The sequence below is a fragment of the Kogia breviceps genome, chromosome 1, assembly GCF_026419965.1.
Source record: "Kogia breviceps isolate mKogBre1 chromosome 1, mKogBre1 haplotype 1, whole genome shotgun sequence".
In the NCBI taxonomy this organism is placed as follows: Eukaryota; Metazoa; Chordata; class Mammalia; order Artiodactyla; family Physeteridae; genus Kogia; species Kogia breviceps.
Window position 1 is genome coordinate 22,466,974 of NC_081310.1, and position 17,236 is coordinate 22,484,209.

The 17,236-nt window shown below is 48.2% G+C and overlaps 1 protein-coding gene across 10 annotated transcripts in view; it reads left to right on the forward strand.

Annotated features, from left to right (window-relative positions):
* The window catches only part of EPHX1 (epoxide hydrolase 1), a 51,054-nt gene that overhangs the window by 25,852 nt on the left and 7,966 nt on the right, over nucleotides 1-17,236 (forward strand). For all 10 annotated transcript variants that reach the window (XM_067028509.1, XM_067028557.1, XM_059065792.2 and 7 more), the window contains 5 exons: nucleotides 4,576-4,763; nucleotides 7,268-7,448; nucleotides 15,406-15,633; nucleotides 16,218-16,347; nucleotides 16,866-17,071. In XM_067028509.1, coding sequence (XP_066884610.1) covers nucleotides 4,576-4,763; nucleotides 7,268-7,448; nucleotides 15,406-15,633; nucleotides 16,218-16,347; nucleotides 16,866-17,071 — 933 coding nt within the window. The remainder of the gene's footprint in view (nucleotides 1-4,575; nucleotides 4,764-7,267; nucleotides 7,449-15,405; nucleotides 15,634-16,217; nucleotides 16,348-16,865; nucleotides 17,072-17,236) is intronic.

Sequence of the window (17,236 nt, forward strand, 5' to 3'; positions counted from 1 at the left end):
GCATATTCAGTGAAAGTTTGTTTCCTCTTTGCTGTCTTTTGAGAACATACCTTTATGTGATTGGGGCAGCAGGAAAATGTTTAGATATCATATAAATGTTCCAGAGATGGAACAGTAATAGAGCGTTGAAAATTTTGAAGACTGGGCATTTGTTCTTAAGAGTGTGTGCCCTGGGGGAACTTGATATATTTTCTTTCCCCCCTGACTTTCTCAATTAGTTGGGATTATGTTAGGCTTTATATAATAGAAAACTCAAAATAACAATGGATTAAACAAGATAGAAGTTTATTTTCCTGTCATATAAAGGAAGTTTGGGAGTAAGCAGTCCAGGCCTGGGCTGGTGGCTCCATGGTGAATGCAAGATCCTTCCATCATCTCTGATTTCCATCCTCAAGATCACTTCATGGTCCAAAATGGCTACCGGAGTCCAGCCATCATGTCTGTGTCCCAGGAGGCATGAAAGGAAAGGGGAAGGGCAAAAGGGTGTGCTTCCCAGCTGAGTCAGGGCTCTCTACATAGTCCTCCATACACATGCAGGACCCATGTACTCTTGTGTAGGTTGTTCCCTGGACGAGGATGCCATTCATATCATCAACATCATGGATTTATATTTTATTTACAAGTGCTTTCTAGCATATGGCAAAGCAGTATATTAGGTTCATCTTCTGATGGTATTTTGAGGAATGGATGCCTTTTCCTAATTCACACAAAGGTACTGTCTGGATCACAGATGGCTCTACCTCAAATACACTTCCAGCTCTTTGTCAGCACCTAATCATCCTGTCATACTGAGTTGCAAAGAGGGCCAAGAAATGTAGTGTTTAGCTGCGCCTCTCCAACTAAAATAAAAATTCCAGTGCTGAGAATGAAGAGGAAAACATAGCTGGCAGTCTGCCACACTATCGATCTGAGGGCATATTTGCTGGAGCAGCCCAGTCACTAAGGGCAGCTGGGGTGGAATGTTGGTTTTGAGTAATCTCTTGCCCTGGCCACCTTTTTCTCCTGCAACCATGAAATACTCACCTCCCAAGTATATTTCCTTTCCTCACTCCCCTTGGCATCTAATTTACAGAAGGGTCATCTGAATTGCAAACACAATTTCTTTTTTTTTGTTTTTTAAAGAAGATGTTGGGGGTAGGAGTTTATTAATTAATTTATTTATTTTTGCTGTGTTGGGTCTTCGTTTCTGGGCTTTGTTTCAAGGGCTATCTCTAGTTGTGGCAAGGGGGGGGGCCCACTCTTCATCGCGGTACGTGGGCCTCTCTGTTGCGGCCTCTCTTGTTGAGGAGCACAGGCTCCAAACGCATAGGCTCAGTAGTTGTGGCTCACGGGCCTAATTGCTCTGCAGCATGTGAGATCCTCCCGGACCAGGGCTCAAACCCGTGTCCCCTGCATTAGCAGGCGGATTCTCAACCACTGCACCACCAGGGAAGCCCACAAACACAATTTCTAAGTTAAACTCCTGGGTCAGCTTCAACATGATGAAGTAACAATTCATAAAAGAGATAAGGTAGGGACTCTTTTCAGCTAATATAGAAAGAAATTAAATGACTGCACTCCAAAGTTTGTAATTGTCAACTCTACGCTGAACATGGATGTAGATTCTTGTGGTTCTTTGCTTACACCATGCACTTTCTTACTTCCATGCCTTTGCACATGCTCTCTTTTCTCCCTAGATTTATCCCCATTCCACCATTATTTTCTGCCTGGTAAACTCCTGTTCATCCTTAAAAACCCTACTCAGTGACCCCCCTCCTCTGTGAAATCTTTGTGGCAGACTTACCACTCTAACTTTGCACACTTCTCTTCCATCTGTGCAGATATATTGTATCTATCATTAGAAAGGTGTTATTTGTTCATCTGTTTGTCTGTCCTACTAGAGCATGAACTTCAGCAGGTACAGGACTGTGTCTTGTTCCTTGTGCCTGCAAAGACCCCAGCTCATGGTCATAGGTAGCGTCTACTAAACCGCCCTTTGATCCAAAAGCACGTTTATACTTACTTTTCCAGCACTAATACAAATCTCTTATTTACTTTAAAAGAACAAATGACTTCTTGATACTTTACATATTCAAATTACAAGAAAAGTGTTTTCACTTGAACTTTCAGTATCAATCTAAAAGTGAATTGTGGGCTTCCCTGGTGGCGCAGTGGTTAAGAATCCACCTGCCAATGCAGGGAACATGGGTTCGATCCCTGGTCCGGGAAGATCCCACATGCCGCGGAGCAACTAAGCCCGTGTCCACAACTACTGAGCCCACATGCCACAACTACTGAAGCCCGCATGCCTAGAGCCCGTGCTCCGCAGCAAGAGAAGCCACCTCAACAAGAAGCCCACGCACCGCAACAAAGTGTAGCCCCCATTCGCTGCAACTAGATAAAGCCCGCGCGCAGCAAGGAAGATCCAATGCAGCCCAAAATAAATAACTAAAACTCAAATTAAAAAAAAAAAAAGGCAGTGAGGAGTGAGGGTGGCGCCTGCAGCTGCCCCACCTCTCCTGCAGGCCCATAGCAGGTGTCTGGGTGCAGAACTCCACAGCTCTGCTTCCCTGGCTGCTTCCCAAGGAGCTGATCAAAGGGTGAGAACTCAGAGCTCATGTGGACAAGTGAAAGCACTGGGATAATTCTATGCAGAAAAGGGAAAGTTGGGCATTTATATCCCAGCAGGAAGTGACCACCGTTCTCCTGGCCTCTCTGTGCTTGACAACATCATGCAAAATTTATCTTATTTGTTTCTACCGCGTATGCTGATTTCACAGATATTGGCCAAGTGCCTTTCTGGGCAGGCATTATGCTGGGCACTGGGGTCAGGGCGGGGACCAAGATAGACACAGTCCTTGCCTTCCCAGCGCCAGACTATTGTGTTGTGACCCTCCCACTGGGGGGACTGTGTCCATCTGCTCCTGCTGCTGGGGGCAGCTCTGCTCTCTGCCTTCTGCCTTTTCCCACATGCTCCCCAGTGCCCCACAATCCCTAAGCCTAGTCCTGCCTTCGAGTACCACAGAGACTAGAGGCTGGCTTTTCTCCATCTTCTCAAAGGGTAGGATTTCCTGGCAGGGACAGAGCGTCTCTCTGTGGGAGGCGGGAGAAGCCTGTGCATGTTTTCTTTTCTTGGCAGGGGCAAACCTCAGAGCCTCAGTAAGCCCCCAGCGGAGTCCTGTGGCAGACAGAGGGCACCCTAGGGTGGGTTTGCTGGCAGCGTCCTCCTCCTGCCCCAGCTTTCCAAGGGAGAGTCCGGATGGGCCTGGGAAGCGGATCTGCTGAGGCCTCACCTGACATCCATGCTTTCTCCTCCGGTTGGGTCCTGACTGCCCTGCGGATATCCAGCAGACCCTCTGCTGGCTCAGGCCCGAGGACGGTGCCCGTATTCACGCACATTTCTCTGAATGTGAACCTTCGGGGGGCTTACTTCCCCTGGGAATGTGCAAGATGAGGAGCTAGATAATAACGCTGGGCCAGTGTCAGCCTGGTACTGGTTTTCAGGAGCTAAGTTCTTCTTTCTCCCCCTTCTGAGAAAAAAGCAGGGGAATCAGACAAATGAGGGTTAAAAGAGCTCAGTTGATATGAAATGTAATAGGCAGGTCTATAGAGACAGAAGGGAGATTAGTGGTTGCTTGGGGCCTGGGGTGGTGTGAGGGACAAAACGGTGTGATAGGTAAAGGGTACAGGGTTCCTCTTTGTGGTGATGAAAATGTTCTAAAATTGTGGTCACGGTTGCACGTATCTGTGAATATACTAAAAACCACCAGGTTGTACACCTTAAACAAGTGAATTACATGGTATATGAATTATATCTCAATAAAGCTGTTGACAACCAACTGAGATATGTGGCCATGTTTGGGCCACTGAACACTCCCCCACCCCTAATGAACTTAACCTCCCAGCTCTTCAGACCTCCCCTCTTACCCCTTATGTGTACCCTGAGGACAGGCCCCCCTCAGAGAGAGATAGCAAGGGGCAAGCATGGCTCCATCTCCTCTCCTGAGCCCACCACTCAGAGAAATCCCTGCCCGTGGGGGAGGGTGTCACGAGGGTGGAGATAAGCTTCTCCGAAGCGTCTGGAGCCAGAGGCCCCTCAGAGAACCATGAGGCCTCAGAAATGCAGGCCCACCACCCAGGGCTGTGCGGAAGCCAACGCAGCTTCATCTTTTCCAAATTTGATTCATGAATTTCATAGCTCAGTAGGATTATGGGTGATGTTGTTTTTTTTTTTTTTGCGGTACGCGGGCCTCTCACTGTTGTGGCCTCTCCCGTTGCGGAGCACAGGCTCCGGACGCGCAGGCTCAGCGGCCATGGCTCAGGGGCCCAGCCGCTCCGCAGCACGTGGGATCTTCCCGGACCGGGGCACGAACCCGTGTCCCCTGCATCGGCAGGCGGATTCTCAACCACTGCGCCACCAGGGAAGCCCTATGGGTGATTTTTGCGTCTATTTCTGTTGTTTTCCAATTTTTCCATATTATGCTTATATTATTTTTTTTAGGTCAAAAGTACCTAAAGGCGAGGGTTGGGTGGGAAAGAAGTCGGGGATCTGGCATTTCCGGCCAGAGGTCAAGGTGGATTCTATCCCCCCTGCAGGAGTCATGTGGCTGGAAATACTCCTCGCCTCAGTGCTTGGCTTTGTCATCTACTGGTTCGCCTCCAAGGACAAGGAGGAAACTTTGCCACTTGAAGATGGATGGTGGGGGCCCGGGGTGAGGCCCACAGCTGGGGAGGACGAGAGCATCCGCCCGTTCAAGGTGGAAACGTCAGATGAGGAGATCAATGTAAGGCACCTCTTTCCAGGAGAGGGAGCAGAGGGGAGGGCCTCAGGCTGGGGCTGGGATGGGGAGGGGCTTTGGAAGTGGTCCTCTCCGGGGTGGGGTGTGGGGTGTGTGTTTCACCTACTCCTCCCCCCCCCCCCGGCCTCTCCCACTCTGCCCACCCGTCCTTTCTGCTCCTTCCCTCCCCTGTTTCCGCCTTCCCCTTCCCAAGGCCCAGCAGTGCCCAGGCCGGCGAGGGGGTGCCAGGCGGACCCAAGGGTCACGGAAAGCAGCTGTTTTTGTCTCTTTGGTGCCCCACCTGAAGCCCTGGGAGTGAGCTTGTAGGCTCAGGGCCTGGGTGGAGATCGTGAGTGAAAAGCAAGGCCGTGGTGACATAAATGCTGCTGCACAGAGAACCTGGCACAGGGCCAGCTGTGGCCAGGCACCTACTGTGTGTCAGGCCCCTTGTAGTCACATGTAGTCCCTGCGGTCATGCAGAAAGTGAAGCTCAGAGAGGCAAAGCAACTGACCCGAGGTGACTGAGATAATAAGCAGAGGGTTTTTGGTTTTTTTTGCGGTACGCGGGCCTCTCACTGCCGTGGCCTCTCCGGTTGCGGAGCACAGGCTCCCGACGCGCAGGCTCAGCAGCCATGGCTCACGGGCCCAGCCGCTCCGCGGCACGTGGGATCTTCCCGGCCCGGGGCACGGGCACGAACCCGCGTCCCCTGCATCGGCAGGTGGACTCGCAACCACTGCGCCACCGGGGAAGCCCCAAGCAGAGGGTTTAAACTCAGATCTGTCTAACTCCAAAACCTATGCCCGTCCTCTGCACGGGGCTGGAATCAGGATGGATGAACATGATCGTGGGGAGGGCTGATCTGAGAGCGAGGCTTGAGCAGGGCCAGGAGGGTGGGTGGGGCCTGGGATGTCCCTACTCATCCTTTTTGCATTTTGTGGGTGTGAGAGCACCTAGTGGGTGCAGGCCCTGTGCCGGGTGCTTGGAAGAAGAGGGAGAGCCTTCCCTCAAAGAGCTCCTAGTCCAGCAGTTGAGAAATGTGGACAGAGAAATGTTAATGATTAATAGAGATAAATGCGGTAAGAAGTGCCGATAAAAAGTCACGGGAGCGCTGAGGAGGATGGGATTAAAGAGCGGAGACAGAGACAGCTGTACCCAAGAGAAGCCAGACTGAGGCTCCCTTGGTAGCACTTGACGAGGTGTCGCTATTGAGGACAGAGGCTGAGCCCTGTCGATACCTCCTTTCGTGGGTTCCTAGGCTCAGCATCTGACATCCCTAAAATCTGTGTGGAGGTTACTGCAGTGCTTGGGAGGACACTCTTGGAAGGGTAACATTTGAGAGGCTCCGTGGACCAACTTGCACTTCCCCAGCTGGGGCTGCTCTTTCAGCTTGATGCACGCCTGCCCGTGAGACTTGTACCTTCTCTCCGGGTCTGTCATTTTTATCCTGAGTTAGGATATACTGTATCGTTCAGTGCTGCGTATCAGAGTCAGCAAATCCATCCTGCCACCTGTTTTTTTTTTTTAATTTAATTTTTATTTTATATCGGAGTATAGTTGATTTACAAGGATGTGTTAGTTTCAGGTGTACAGCAAAGTGATTCAGTTATACATAGACATATATCCACTTTTTTTCAGATTTTTTTTTCCCATATAGGTTATTGCAGAATATTGAGTAGAGTTCCCTGTGCTGTACAGTAGGTCCTTGTTGATTATCTGTTTTGTATGTAGTCTGCCACCTGCTTTTGTACAGCTCCCATGCTAAGAATAGTTTTTACATCTTTAAATGGTTGGAAAAAAATCAAAAGAAGAATAATACTTTGCGACATGTGGAAATTACGTGACATCAAATTTCAGTGTCCATAAATAAAGTTTTTCTGGAACACAGCCATGCCCATTTGTCCATGTACCATCCACGGCTACAAGGACAGAGTGGAGTAGCTGCAGCTCAAAAAGCCTAAGATATTTATGATCTGGCCCTTTACAAAAAAGTTTGCCAACCCCTGCTCTATATAAGCCTCGATAAATTAAAGATCCGTATTGTTCATACATTTAAAAACTGAAAGATGAGAAGTAAACCTGAAGTCGAAAGTGAAGAACATATGTTTGGGGAACAGCCACCGCTGTGGGAAGCCAGGAGGTTTCTTCTGGGATAAACTAACAACCCAGAGCGTAAGTGTGCAGACCAGGAGTCTCCTCACCTTGTCTGGTGAAACTTTGCTTTGCCTCTGCTATACGTATTATATATAATATATATTAATATAATATATAATACATATTATATATCATATATTAACTATATTAATATATTAATTACTGTATAATATATTACATATATAGGATATAATAATATAAAATATATTATACATTTTATGTAATATAATAATGTTATAAAATATATAATATTTGGGTCTTGTGGCTGCAGGGTTTGGAACTGTCTTCTGGAAACAAACTTTCTCTTGTGCTCTGCCTCATTCACCTTCTCTACTTGGGGTCCTGCATTTTGCTCCAGGATTTACACCAGAGGATTGACAAGGTCCGTTTAACCCCACCTTTGGAGGACAGCCGCTTCCACTACGGTTTCAACTCCAACTATCTGAAGAAAATCATCTCCTACTGGCGCAATGAATTTGACTGGAGGAAGCAGGTGGAGAGTCTCAACAGATACCCTCACTTCAAGACTAAGATTGAAGGTATGTTTCCAGAACATCAGCTGGAGGGGGATGTATATCACAGGAATGGCCTTCTTAGGTACTGGACGTGACTTAGGGACTTCCCTGGTGGTCCAGTGGTTAAGACTCTGCGCTTCCACCTCAGGGGCATGGGTTCGATCCATAGTCAGGGAACTAAGATCCCGCATGCCTCCCAGTGCGGCAGAAAAAAAAAAAACAACCTTCCTTAGATACTGGACATGACTTAGATAAAGCCAGGAGACCCAGAATTCAATTATTGGTCACTGAGATGTATTTGGAAGGTATAATGCCATGAGGATGCAAAAATAATGCAGAATCCCAACAAATCCAATGGTCTTTAGAGCTAAACAGGAAAACATATAAATAAATTAAAAACCAAAGAAATGTACAATCCACTTCAGTGACAGAACAATCTCTGAGAGGATGGAGATAAGATTTAGATCTGGAGGTGGCTTCGGTCAATCAGCCCCTCCTTGAAGCTCTAGAGTCCATGATGCTGTGACTGTTCAAGGGTGCTCAGCCTGTCAGTCAAGGTCCGAATAAAAACTGTCCTGTCTCTGCAGCTCTAGACCTCCTGTCCCAACAGTATCACAGGTTGTCACCCAAATTCATCTGGAAGGGAAGTTATCTCTCAAAATGTTCTTGGGAAAGTAACCTAAGATCATTTGGGATGAGATAATAGTTTTCTAAGTGGAAAAGCATTTTTTTAGCTCCAGAAAGATTTAGAATCAAATATAGAAATGCTTAAGAAAATCAAACTCATGCTGTTAATTTTTACAAATTTATCTGTTTTTAATTATAGTAAAATACACATAACATAGAGCTGACCATTTAAACCATTAAGTGTACATTGTTATGTGTAACGCCACAGTGGCGTAAGTACTTTTATATTGTTATCCAGCCAGCACAGCCATGTATCTTCAGAACTATTTTTATTTTGCAAAACTGAAACTCTGGTGACTTCCCTGGTGGCACAGTGGTTAAGAATCCGCCTGCCAGTGTAGGGGACACGGGTTCGAGCCCTGGTCCGGGAAGATCCCACATGCCGCGGAGCAACTAAGCCCGGGTGCCACAACTACTGAGCCTGCGCTCTAGAGCCCGTGAGCCACAACTACTGAGCCCACGGGCCACAACTACTGAAGCCGCGTGCCTAGAGCCTGTGCTCCGCAGCAAGAGAAGCCTCTGCAGTGAGAAGCCTGCGCACTGCAACGCAGAGTAGCCCTCGCTTGCCGCAACTAGAGAAAGCCTGCGTGCAGCAAGGAAGGCCCAACGCAGCCAAAAGTAAATAAATAAATAAATAATAAACTGAAACTCTGTACTCATTAAGCAATAACTCCTCATTCCCTCCCTCTCCCTGGCCTCTGGAAACCACCATTCTTCTTTCTGTCTCTATGAATTTAAATATGATTCTGAATCTAAGTATCTCATATGAATGAAATCGTACAGTATTTGTCCTTTTGACTGGCTTATTGCGCTTAGCATAATGTCCTCAAGGTTCATCCATGTTGTAACATGTGTCAGAATTTCCTTTCTAAGGCTGAATAATACCCCATGGTATAGATATGGCACATTTTGCTTATCCATTCATCCGTCAGTAGACACTTGGGTTGCTTCTACCTTTTAGCTATTGTGAAAAATATTGCTATGATTATGAGTGTACAAATATCTGTTTATGTTCCTGCTTTCTGTTCTTTGGGTATATACCCAGAAGTGAAATTGCTGAGTCAAATAGTAATTCTATGCTGATTTGGGGGGGGGGGAACTATAATACTGTTTTTCCTAGCAGTTGCACCATTTTAAATTCATCTTCTTAAAAAATGTTCAGAGAGGTTGTATTTACCTTCCCAAGGCTGAAAAGTGTGGGAATTGCCCAGTTTCCTAATTTACCACCAGAGGAATATGTAAGTAGAAAAGTCCTAACTGCTTACATATATTGTGTATGAGTATATATAAAGCTGTGTGCATGCTGCATACTGATTTTCATATGAGAATGTTTTGTAATGTAAATGTAATAAATACTACATTATAGGCAAGGGCCTCCCTGCATTTAAAGAGTAGGTTTTCATTTATATGTATTTGGGGATGAAAAATAATAAAATGAGTAAATATTTTTTGAAGTGTACAAGATTCCCAGTTTCTCCATATTCTTGCCAATACTTGTTATTTTCTGTTTTTGTTTTTGTAATAGCCATCCTAATGGGTGTGAAGTGGTAGTATCTCATTGTGGGTTTGATTTACATTTCTCTAATGATTAATTATGTTGAGCACATTTTCATGTACTTGTTGGCCATTTGTTTTTCTTCTTTGGAGAAATGTCTACTCAAGTCCTTTGTTCATTTTTGAATCGAGTTGTTTGTTTTTTGTTGTTGTTGAGTTTTAGGAGTTCTCTATACATTCTGGATATTAATCCCCTATGAGATAATGTGATTTGAAAATATTTTCTCCCATTCTGTGGGTTGCTCTACCAATAATTTTTCATGTTGAAGAAATTGCACGTTTGGAATTTTAGATATTTGTAATGTTTAAGAGAAGTTGGCCTTTGCGAGTAACAGATACGACTTTTCAGTACTAATTTATTTATTTATTTATTTTAAAAAATTTATTTATTTTTGGCTCTGTTGGGTCTTCGTTGCTGTGCAGGGGCTTTCTCTAGTTGCGGCGAGCCGGGACTACTCTTCTTTGGTGGCTTCTCTTTGTTGCGGAGCACAGGCTCTAGGCGTGTGGCTTCAGTAGTTGTGGCACAAGGGCTCAGTAGTTGTGGCTCGTGGGCTCTAGAGCACAGGCTCAGTAGTTGTGGCTCACGGGCTTAGTTGCTCCGCGGCATGTGGGATCTTCCCGGACCAGGGCTCGAACCCGTGTCCCCTGCATTGGCAGTCAGATTCTTAACCACTGCGCCACCAGGGAAGTCCCCTTCAGTACTAATTTAAAGTGGGTAATTGAGTCATGGATTTAGACCTGTGATTTTATATGAAAATCTTCCTGAGTTTATATGCAATATTGGAAGATTTAAGCCTCACCATATTTATAAATTTAATTTATTAAAATTCTAAGAGTTACTTAAAGTTTGTGGAAGATATACTGGTTAGTCAAATCAAGTAAAGTTCTTATAAAGGAAATTGAAATTATACAGTGTTTAAGGGAGTGTCATAAAGCAAGTATAGACACGTACCCCCATTAATCGAAGGTTCCTGGAGAATGACTGTCAACATTTACTAGGTTAAGAAATATATAGAATAATATTTGTAAGTTGAACTCAAATGCTTAATGAAGAGCTTTGAATTTGTAACTTCAGTAAGTTGAAGAATAATTTTTAAATCTGTAAGTTCAATAAGTAGGAGAATAATTCCAAATATAAACCAGTTGTTGCTGTGCACTTTAGAGGACTTTGATACCTTCTGTCATGAGCCTAACAAGAGGATCTAAACCATTTTATCTAAGCCAAAGTACCTACAGGTCCTTGTATGTAATTTACAAAGGTTGCCTTTTGGATCCCTGGTGCCAGATGCCTGGCTCCCTTGGGTTTGACTCAGCTCCTTCTGTTACCCCAGCTCTTCAATGTCCATCTGACAGATATTGACAGGACACCTTCTGTACCCAAGCATTCTGCATGTAACACACAGAGAAGACAAGGTCCCTGCCTTCCGAGCTCACAGGCTCTCGGGGGTGATTATAGCATGTGGTAAGGGGTGCTATGAGGGAAGAGGCTCCGGGAACTTTGTGAGCCCCACATGCCACCTGGGAGTATAAGGGAAGGCTTCCTGGAGGAGGAGGCATCTAGGCTGAAACTTAAAGGATGGATGGGAGTTAGCCAGGTGTGTGGGGAAGGTTGTCCAGAGGAGGGAACAGCATGTTCCAAAACCCAGAGGCAAGAGGCACTAAAGGGCTGTTTCCTTCCTGGAGGCTTGCAAGCTTGAGGAAGCCTTACCCCACTGGACCATCTCAGGGTTCCTCACGACATCACAGGATATCAAGTGTTTATAGCACAAAACCTTCTCAGGGTACAAGTGCTCCAAAGGGGGTAGTTTCTTGTGTGGAGTTTATCACGGAAGCAGCCCACTGTGACTGAACCCGTGTGCGGTTCAGTCACTTCCCTAGGCCTGCAGCTTGGCCTTGGCCCTGGGCCCTGCAGTGGGCCCAGCAGACTTCACGTGCCGTCTGCTCCCCCCGGCCACAGTGTTGAGCTGGCCACCTCTCAGCCCTGGGCCCAGCACGCCTTCAACGTGTCTCTTTTCCTGGCCCCCCAGCCCAAGGAAAAGCCTTCTTGGCCCAAGAAGGCTCCCTCATCACTCTCTCTGCTGCCATCGTCCTCCCTCACTTTTGGACCTTTTCGGGTCCAAACGTGAGGACCTTTTCGGGGTCCTTTGGACCTTTTCGGGGTCCTTTCTGTCTCCGCACTGACCCCTGTGCTCCAGGCTGCTCAAGGCTCAACCTCTGACCCCTCCCCGATGTTCTTTCCTCACCCCCACTAGCCTCCTTATTCGGCCTCCCTGTTCCTGCCACTTCCCTGTTCTGTGATGAGCTTCTGTCTCCAGCCCATGTCCTGGGCCTCCTGCCACAGATCAGTCTCTGTTCTCAGAGAGTCTGAGACATTCAGGGGCTTCAGAGGCCTCCGAGGAACGCAGGCCATCACCTCCAGAGGGAGGGGGAAGTTGCCTGAGTCACAGGGAAGTGGAGGTGCAGGGCCAGAACCCAGCTCTCCAGTCTCCCAGCCTGTCTGTTCTTCCTTCACCTGTGGCCACGGTTTCAGCTCGGGCCCTAGGCTGTGACCACCGCCTCCCCTCACCCCCTGGCCAGGCCCAGTGCTGCCCTCTGAGCCCAGTTTGGCTTCTCGATTCTGACCCAGCAGCCTGGGCACAGAGAACCTACCGGTACCACATAGGGCGACCGAGAGAGCGTTTCCTCCCCAAAGGGAAGGGGGGGCCATAGGGCATATTTTAACATTTTTTTTAATTTTAAAAATATACATATTTAAAATTCAAAAAGTATAGAAGGAGACAGAGCGAAAAGGAAGTCTCCCTCTTGTCCCTCCTCAGGGACAGTGTCTGCTTCTGTTAAACATATGCTTCCAGGGCTTTCCCTGGTGGTGCAGTGGTTAAGCATCCGCCTGCCACTTCAGGGAACACAGGTTTGAGCCCTGGTCTGGGAAGATCCCACATGCCGCAGAGCAACTAAGCCCGTGCACCACAACTGCCGAGCCTGCACTCTAGAGCCCGTGAGCCACAACTACAGAGCCCACGTGCCACAACTACTAAATCCCGCACGCCTAGAGCCCATGCTCCGCAACAAGAGAAGCCACCGCAATGAAAGCCCATGCACCGCAATGAAGAGTAGCCCCCGCTCACCGTGACTAGAGAAAGCCTGCACGCAGCAACGAAGACCCAACGCAGCCAAAAATAAATAAATAAAAAATGAATAAATAAATAAATTTATTTTTTAAAAAAACCATACGCTTCCAGGGATAGCCCATGCATACACAAGAATAGATGTATAGGTGTGTTTTTTCTAACTTTAAACTCAAATGATAACGTGATTGATAGAATTCGAATCAAAAATAATCTCACATCATGCTCTGTGTTCCAAAGGAGAGAAAATTACCTACTAAAATATACTTTAGGAGTAAATTTAACAGCATAGAAAGACACCCAGGATATATTGTTTAGTGAAAAAAATGAGATTCCAAAATAGAATGTATGTAGGGTTCTATTTTTGTTAAAAGAAAGTTATGTTCTCTCTCTTTGCGGTACGCGGGCTTCTCACTGTTGTGGCCTCTCTCGTTGCGGAGCACAGGCTCCAGACGCGCAGGCTCAGCGGCCATGGCTCACGGGCCCAGCTGCTCCGTGGCATGTGGGATCTTCCCAGACTGGGGCACGAACCCGTGTCCCCTGCATCGGCAGGCGGCCTCTCCACCACTGCGCCACCAGGGAAGCCCTGTTGTGTCTTTTTTAAAAAACCTGAACTGTCTGAACAGCCAAAGAGGAGCCTAAGGAGACATGACAGAGAAATGTAATGTGGTGTCCTGGATGAGATCCTGGAATAGAAAAAGGACATTGGGTAAAAACTAAGGAAATCTGAGTAATATTCCATTGTTTGTATGTACCGATATTATCCAGCCTTTAAAAAGGAGGAAATCCTGCGACATATGACGACATGGATGAACTTTGAGAACATTATGCTAAGTGTTATAAGCCAGTCACCGAAGGACAAATACTGCATGATTCCTCTCATATGAGGTATCTAAAATAAATAGCTCATATGAGGTATCTAAGAGAGTAGAATGGTGGTTGCCAGGGGCTGGGAGGTGGGCCAACTGGAGAGCTGCTAATTACTGGGTACAAAGTTTCAGTTACAGGAGATGAGTAAGTTCTAAGGATCCGCTGAAGGACATTGTGCCTGTAGATAATGATACTGTACTGTACACTTAAAACTTTGTGAAGACAGTAGGTCTCAAGCTAGATGTTCTTACCACCATAAAATTAAAAAAATTAAAACTTAAAAAAAACAACTAAGGATATCTGAATACTTAAAGTATAGACTTCAGTTATTAATGTATCAGTACTGGTTCATGCATTGTAAAAATGTACCATCCTAACGTGAGACGTTAATAGTAGGGGAAACTGAGTAGTGGCATATGGGAACTTCCTGTACTAGCTTCACTATTTTTCTATAAATATAAAATTGTTCCCCCAAAAAATTTGTTGCGAAAAGTTGGACAGACAACACAATGTTGTCTTCAGATCATGGGATTACAATTGATTCCCCCCCCTTTTGATTTACCCGTGTTTCCTGTTTTCTATAGAAAACACGTGTTATTTGCATAATGAATAAACAACAGACCTTGCCATCGGTGCCAGCCCTCATGGTGGAAGGTTCCAGGTGTACCAGCAGCCCTGGCTGTGTTTGCCGTGAACACCCAGGCGCAATCCAGGCCACTTGCCTGGGAAGGGGCTGCTATCGAAGGGACTCCAGTGGGGCCTGGAATCCATTCACCTGCCCTGGGCCAGGATGGTGTTCCAGTGCCCAGCACTCTACCTTAGAAAGATTTTCTCCACTTAAAAAAAAAAAAAGTTAGGCATATGTCCATTGTAGAAAAATTTAGAAGTTCATATAACACAAAAAAGACAATAATTTACTTGAAATTCTATTGCTCAGAGAGGACTACTTCTTATATTCTTGTAGTTTATCTCTTCAGACTTTAAAATTCCTATGCACACCGTGTAAACATATGCATACATATGACTGTTTACAAAAATAGGGTCATACGATGGATATGGCTTGGTAGTTTGCTTTTACCACTTAGCAATGTATATGGAACTGATTTCCATATTCAATACACGTCGACAACTGTCATTTTATTTTATTTATTTACTTTTTGGCTGCACCGCCCGGCATGTGGAATCTTAGTTCCCCAACCAGGGATTGAACTTGTGCCCCCTGCAGTGGAAGCGCGGAGTCCTAAGCACTGGACCACCCGGGGAGTCCGGACCACCAGGGAAGTCCTTTTAGATGACTGTGTTATGTTACAGTATACTGTTAAACTATAATCTATTTCATTCTCTACTGCTGGATATATAGGGCTTCCCCCCCCCCCGCAACTTGTAAATTATTAAACAAGTATTCATTGAGTGCTGCCACGAGCCAGGACCTATTCTGGCCTCTGGGAATCCAGCCGTGCGTGAGCAGCCTGGTGCCGGCCTTACAGACAGAGCTCACGTTCTCACGTGAAAGGGGCACGCTGCAGGTGGCCGTGAGGCCGAGCGAGCTACCCGGGTATCTGGAGCTCCGTGTAAGCACTCAGCCAGCACTAGCGGTGGTGCTAGTCAATACCATGGGGGCGCCGAGGGTGGCAGCCCTGCTCTGGCGGTGCAGAGCCTGATTGGCTACCCTGAGAGCTGGGACTGTGGCCTCCCCAGCCTCAGGGCCCTCTCCCCCTGACCCTGACTGTGCTCTGTCCCCCTAGGGCTGGACATCCACTTCATCCACGTGAAGCCCCCCCAGCTGCCCTCCGGCCAGACCCCAAAGCCCTTGCTCATGGTGCATGGCTGGCCTGGCACCTTCTACGAGTTTTACAAGATCATTCCGCTCCTGACTGACCCCAAGAACCATGGCCTGAGCGATGAGCATGTTTTTGAAGTCATCTGTCCATCCATTCCAGGCTATGGCTTCTCAGAGCCATCCTCCAAGAAGGGTACGGGCTGCTGCAGGCTGTGTCACTGCCCCAGGGGTGGGGAGTCGGCTGGGACAGCTTCCTTCAGAGCCTAAGGAGGCTGAGGAAGGAGGGGGTCTGAGACCAGAGGGGAGAGAAGCAATGGGGGCGATTTTATTGCCAAGGGGCCAGTGCATCTTCTCAGGATGTGAGGGGCGTGGCAGGTGGGGGACCGGGCAGAGTCAACGACTGTCCAGAGCTGGCTCAGGGCCTGGACTCTCGTGTCCTCAGGAGCTGCCCACTCAGGGCAGGTCCACGTGTGGGCCCTGCACCGTTCCGGGCCGGCGAGGCCGACTAAGCCCCGCACGCAGTGTGGGCCCCCGGACGCTCAGCGGGACCGGCCCGAGCCCATCACACGCCCTCACTGTCTCCTGCACCCAGGCCAGCACCGGGAGCACTGCCGTCTGGGCACTGGGCACCCCACCCTTGGGCTCCAGGATTCCTTCTCGCCCCCTGTGAGCTGCCCTCCCCTCAGCCTGGGGCGAGTGGGGATGAGGAATCTCAGAGGGCCAGGGAGGACCCGAGGCGTGACCTCCGCATGGTTCTTCTTTCCCCTTTACAACCAGGCTTCAACTCAGTGGCCACTGCCAGGATCTTTTATAAGCTGATGCTGCGTCTGGGCTTCCAGCAATTCTATATTCAAGGCGGGGACTGGGGAGCCCTGATCTGCACCAACATGGCCCAGCTGGTGCCCAGGTGAGGGTGACTGTCAGGCGTGTGTGTACATGTGCAGGTGTGCGTGCACAGCCCACGTGAGGTTGATGTGCAGGGAGGCGGGTTATGCACGCCAGGCCCTGCCTGGGCGTAGTGTCTGAGCCTTGGAGCAGGGGCCACACAGGCGGGGCATGTGTGGGCCCAGGGGAGACGAGGGAGGGTCCCCATCATTCAGCTCTGCCTGGGGCACTTTGACGTGGATCTTCCCTCCACTTGGTGTCACACAGGATTGATTGGTGACTCTGGGCCAGGTTCCCAGGCAGAGGGGGCCAGTTAGAGGAGGAGAAAGTCAGGGAGTAGACCTTTCTGATGGACCGAGTCCCGGGAGAGGCCTGACCGGGACCTGCCCCTCCACCATGTGGTCACCCCGGGGGGCAGATGCCGAAGAGGGCCGGCCCTGCGCGCCTCAACCCTGTGGCCCCTTCCTCCTCTACCTCCGCCCCTGTCGCTTCCCCATCCTTGATGCCACCCAGCCTCCCCTGGCGCTTCTCTGCCCTCAGCCACGTGAAAGGCCTGCACTTGAACATGGCGTTCATTTTAAGAAGTTTCTACACCCTGACCCTTCTCCTGGGATGGCGTTTTGGGTGGCTTTTTGGCTACACCAAGAGGGATATGGAGCTGATGTACCCCTTCAAGAAGATCTTCTTCACCTTAGTGAGGGAGAGCGGCTACATGCACATCCACAGCACCAAGCCGGACACCGTAGGTGAGTGGGCAGGCAGAGGAAAGCCTGGCTCAGTGGCTCGGGTCGGGTGGGCTTACATCCATTCCATTCGGCAAGGCTCCCAACCGGCGGGAAGCCTCACCCACCCCAGGAACACGGTTCACGGGGTGAAAACCTCTTGTGAGAGACTCAGAGCTCCTTCCACCC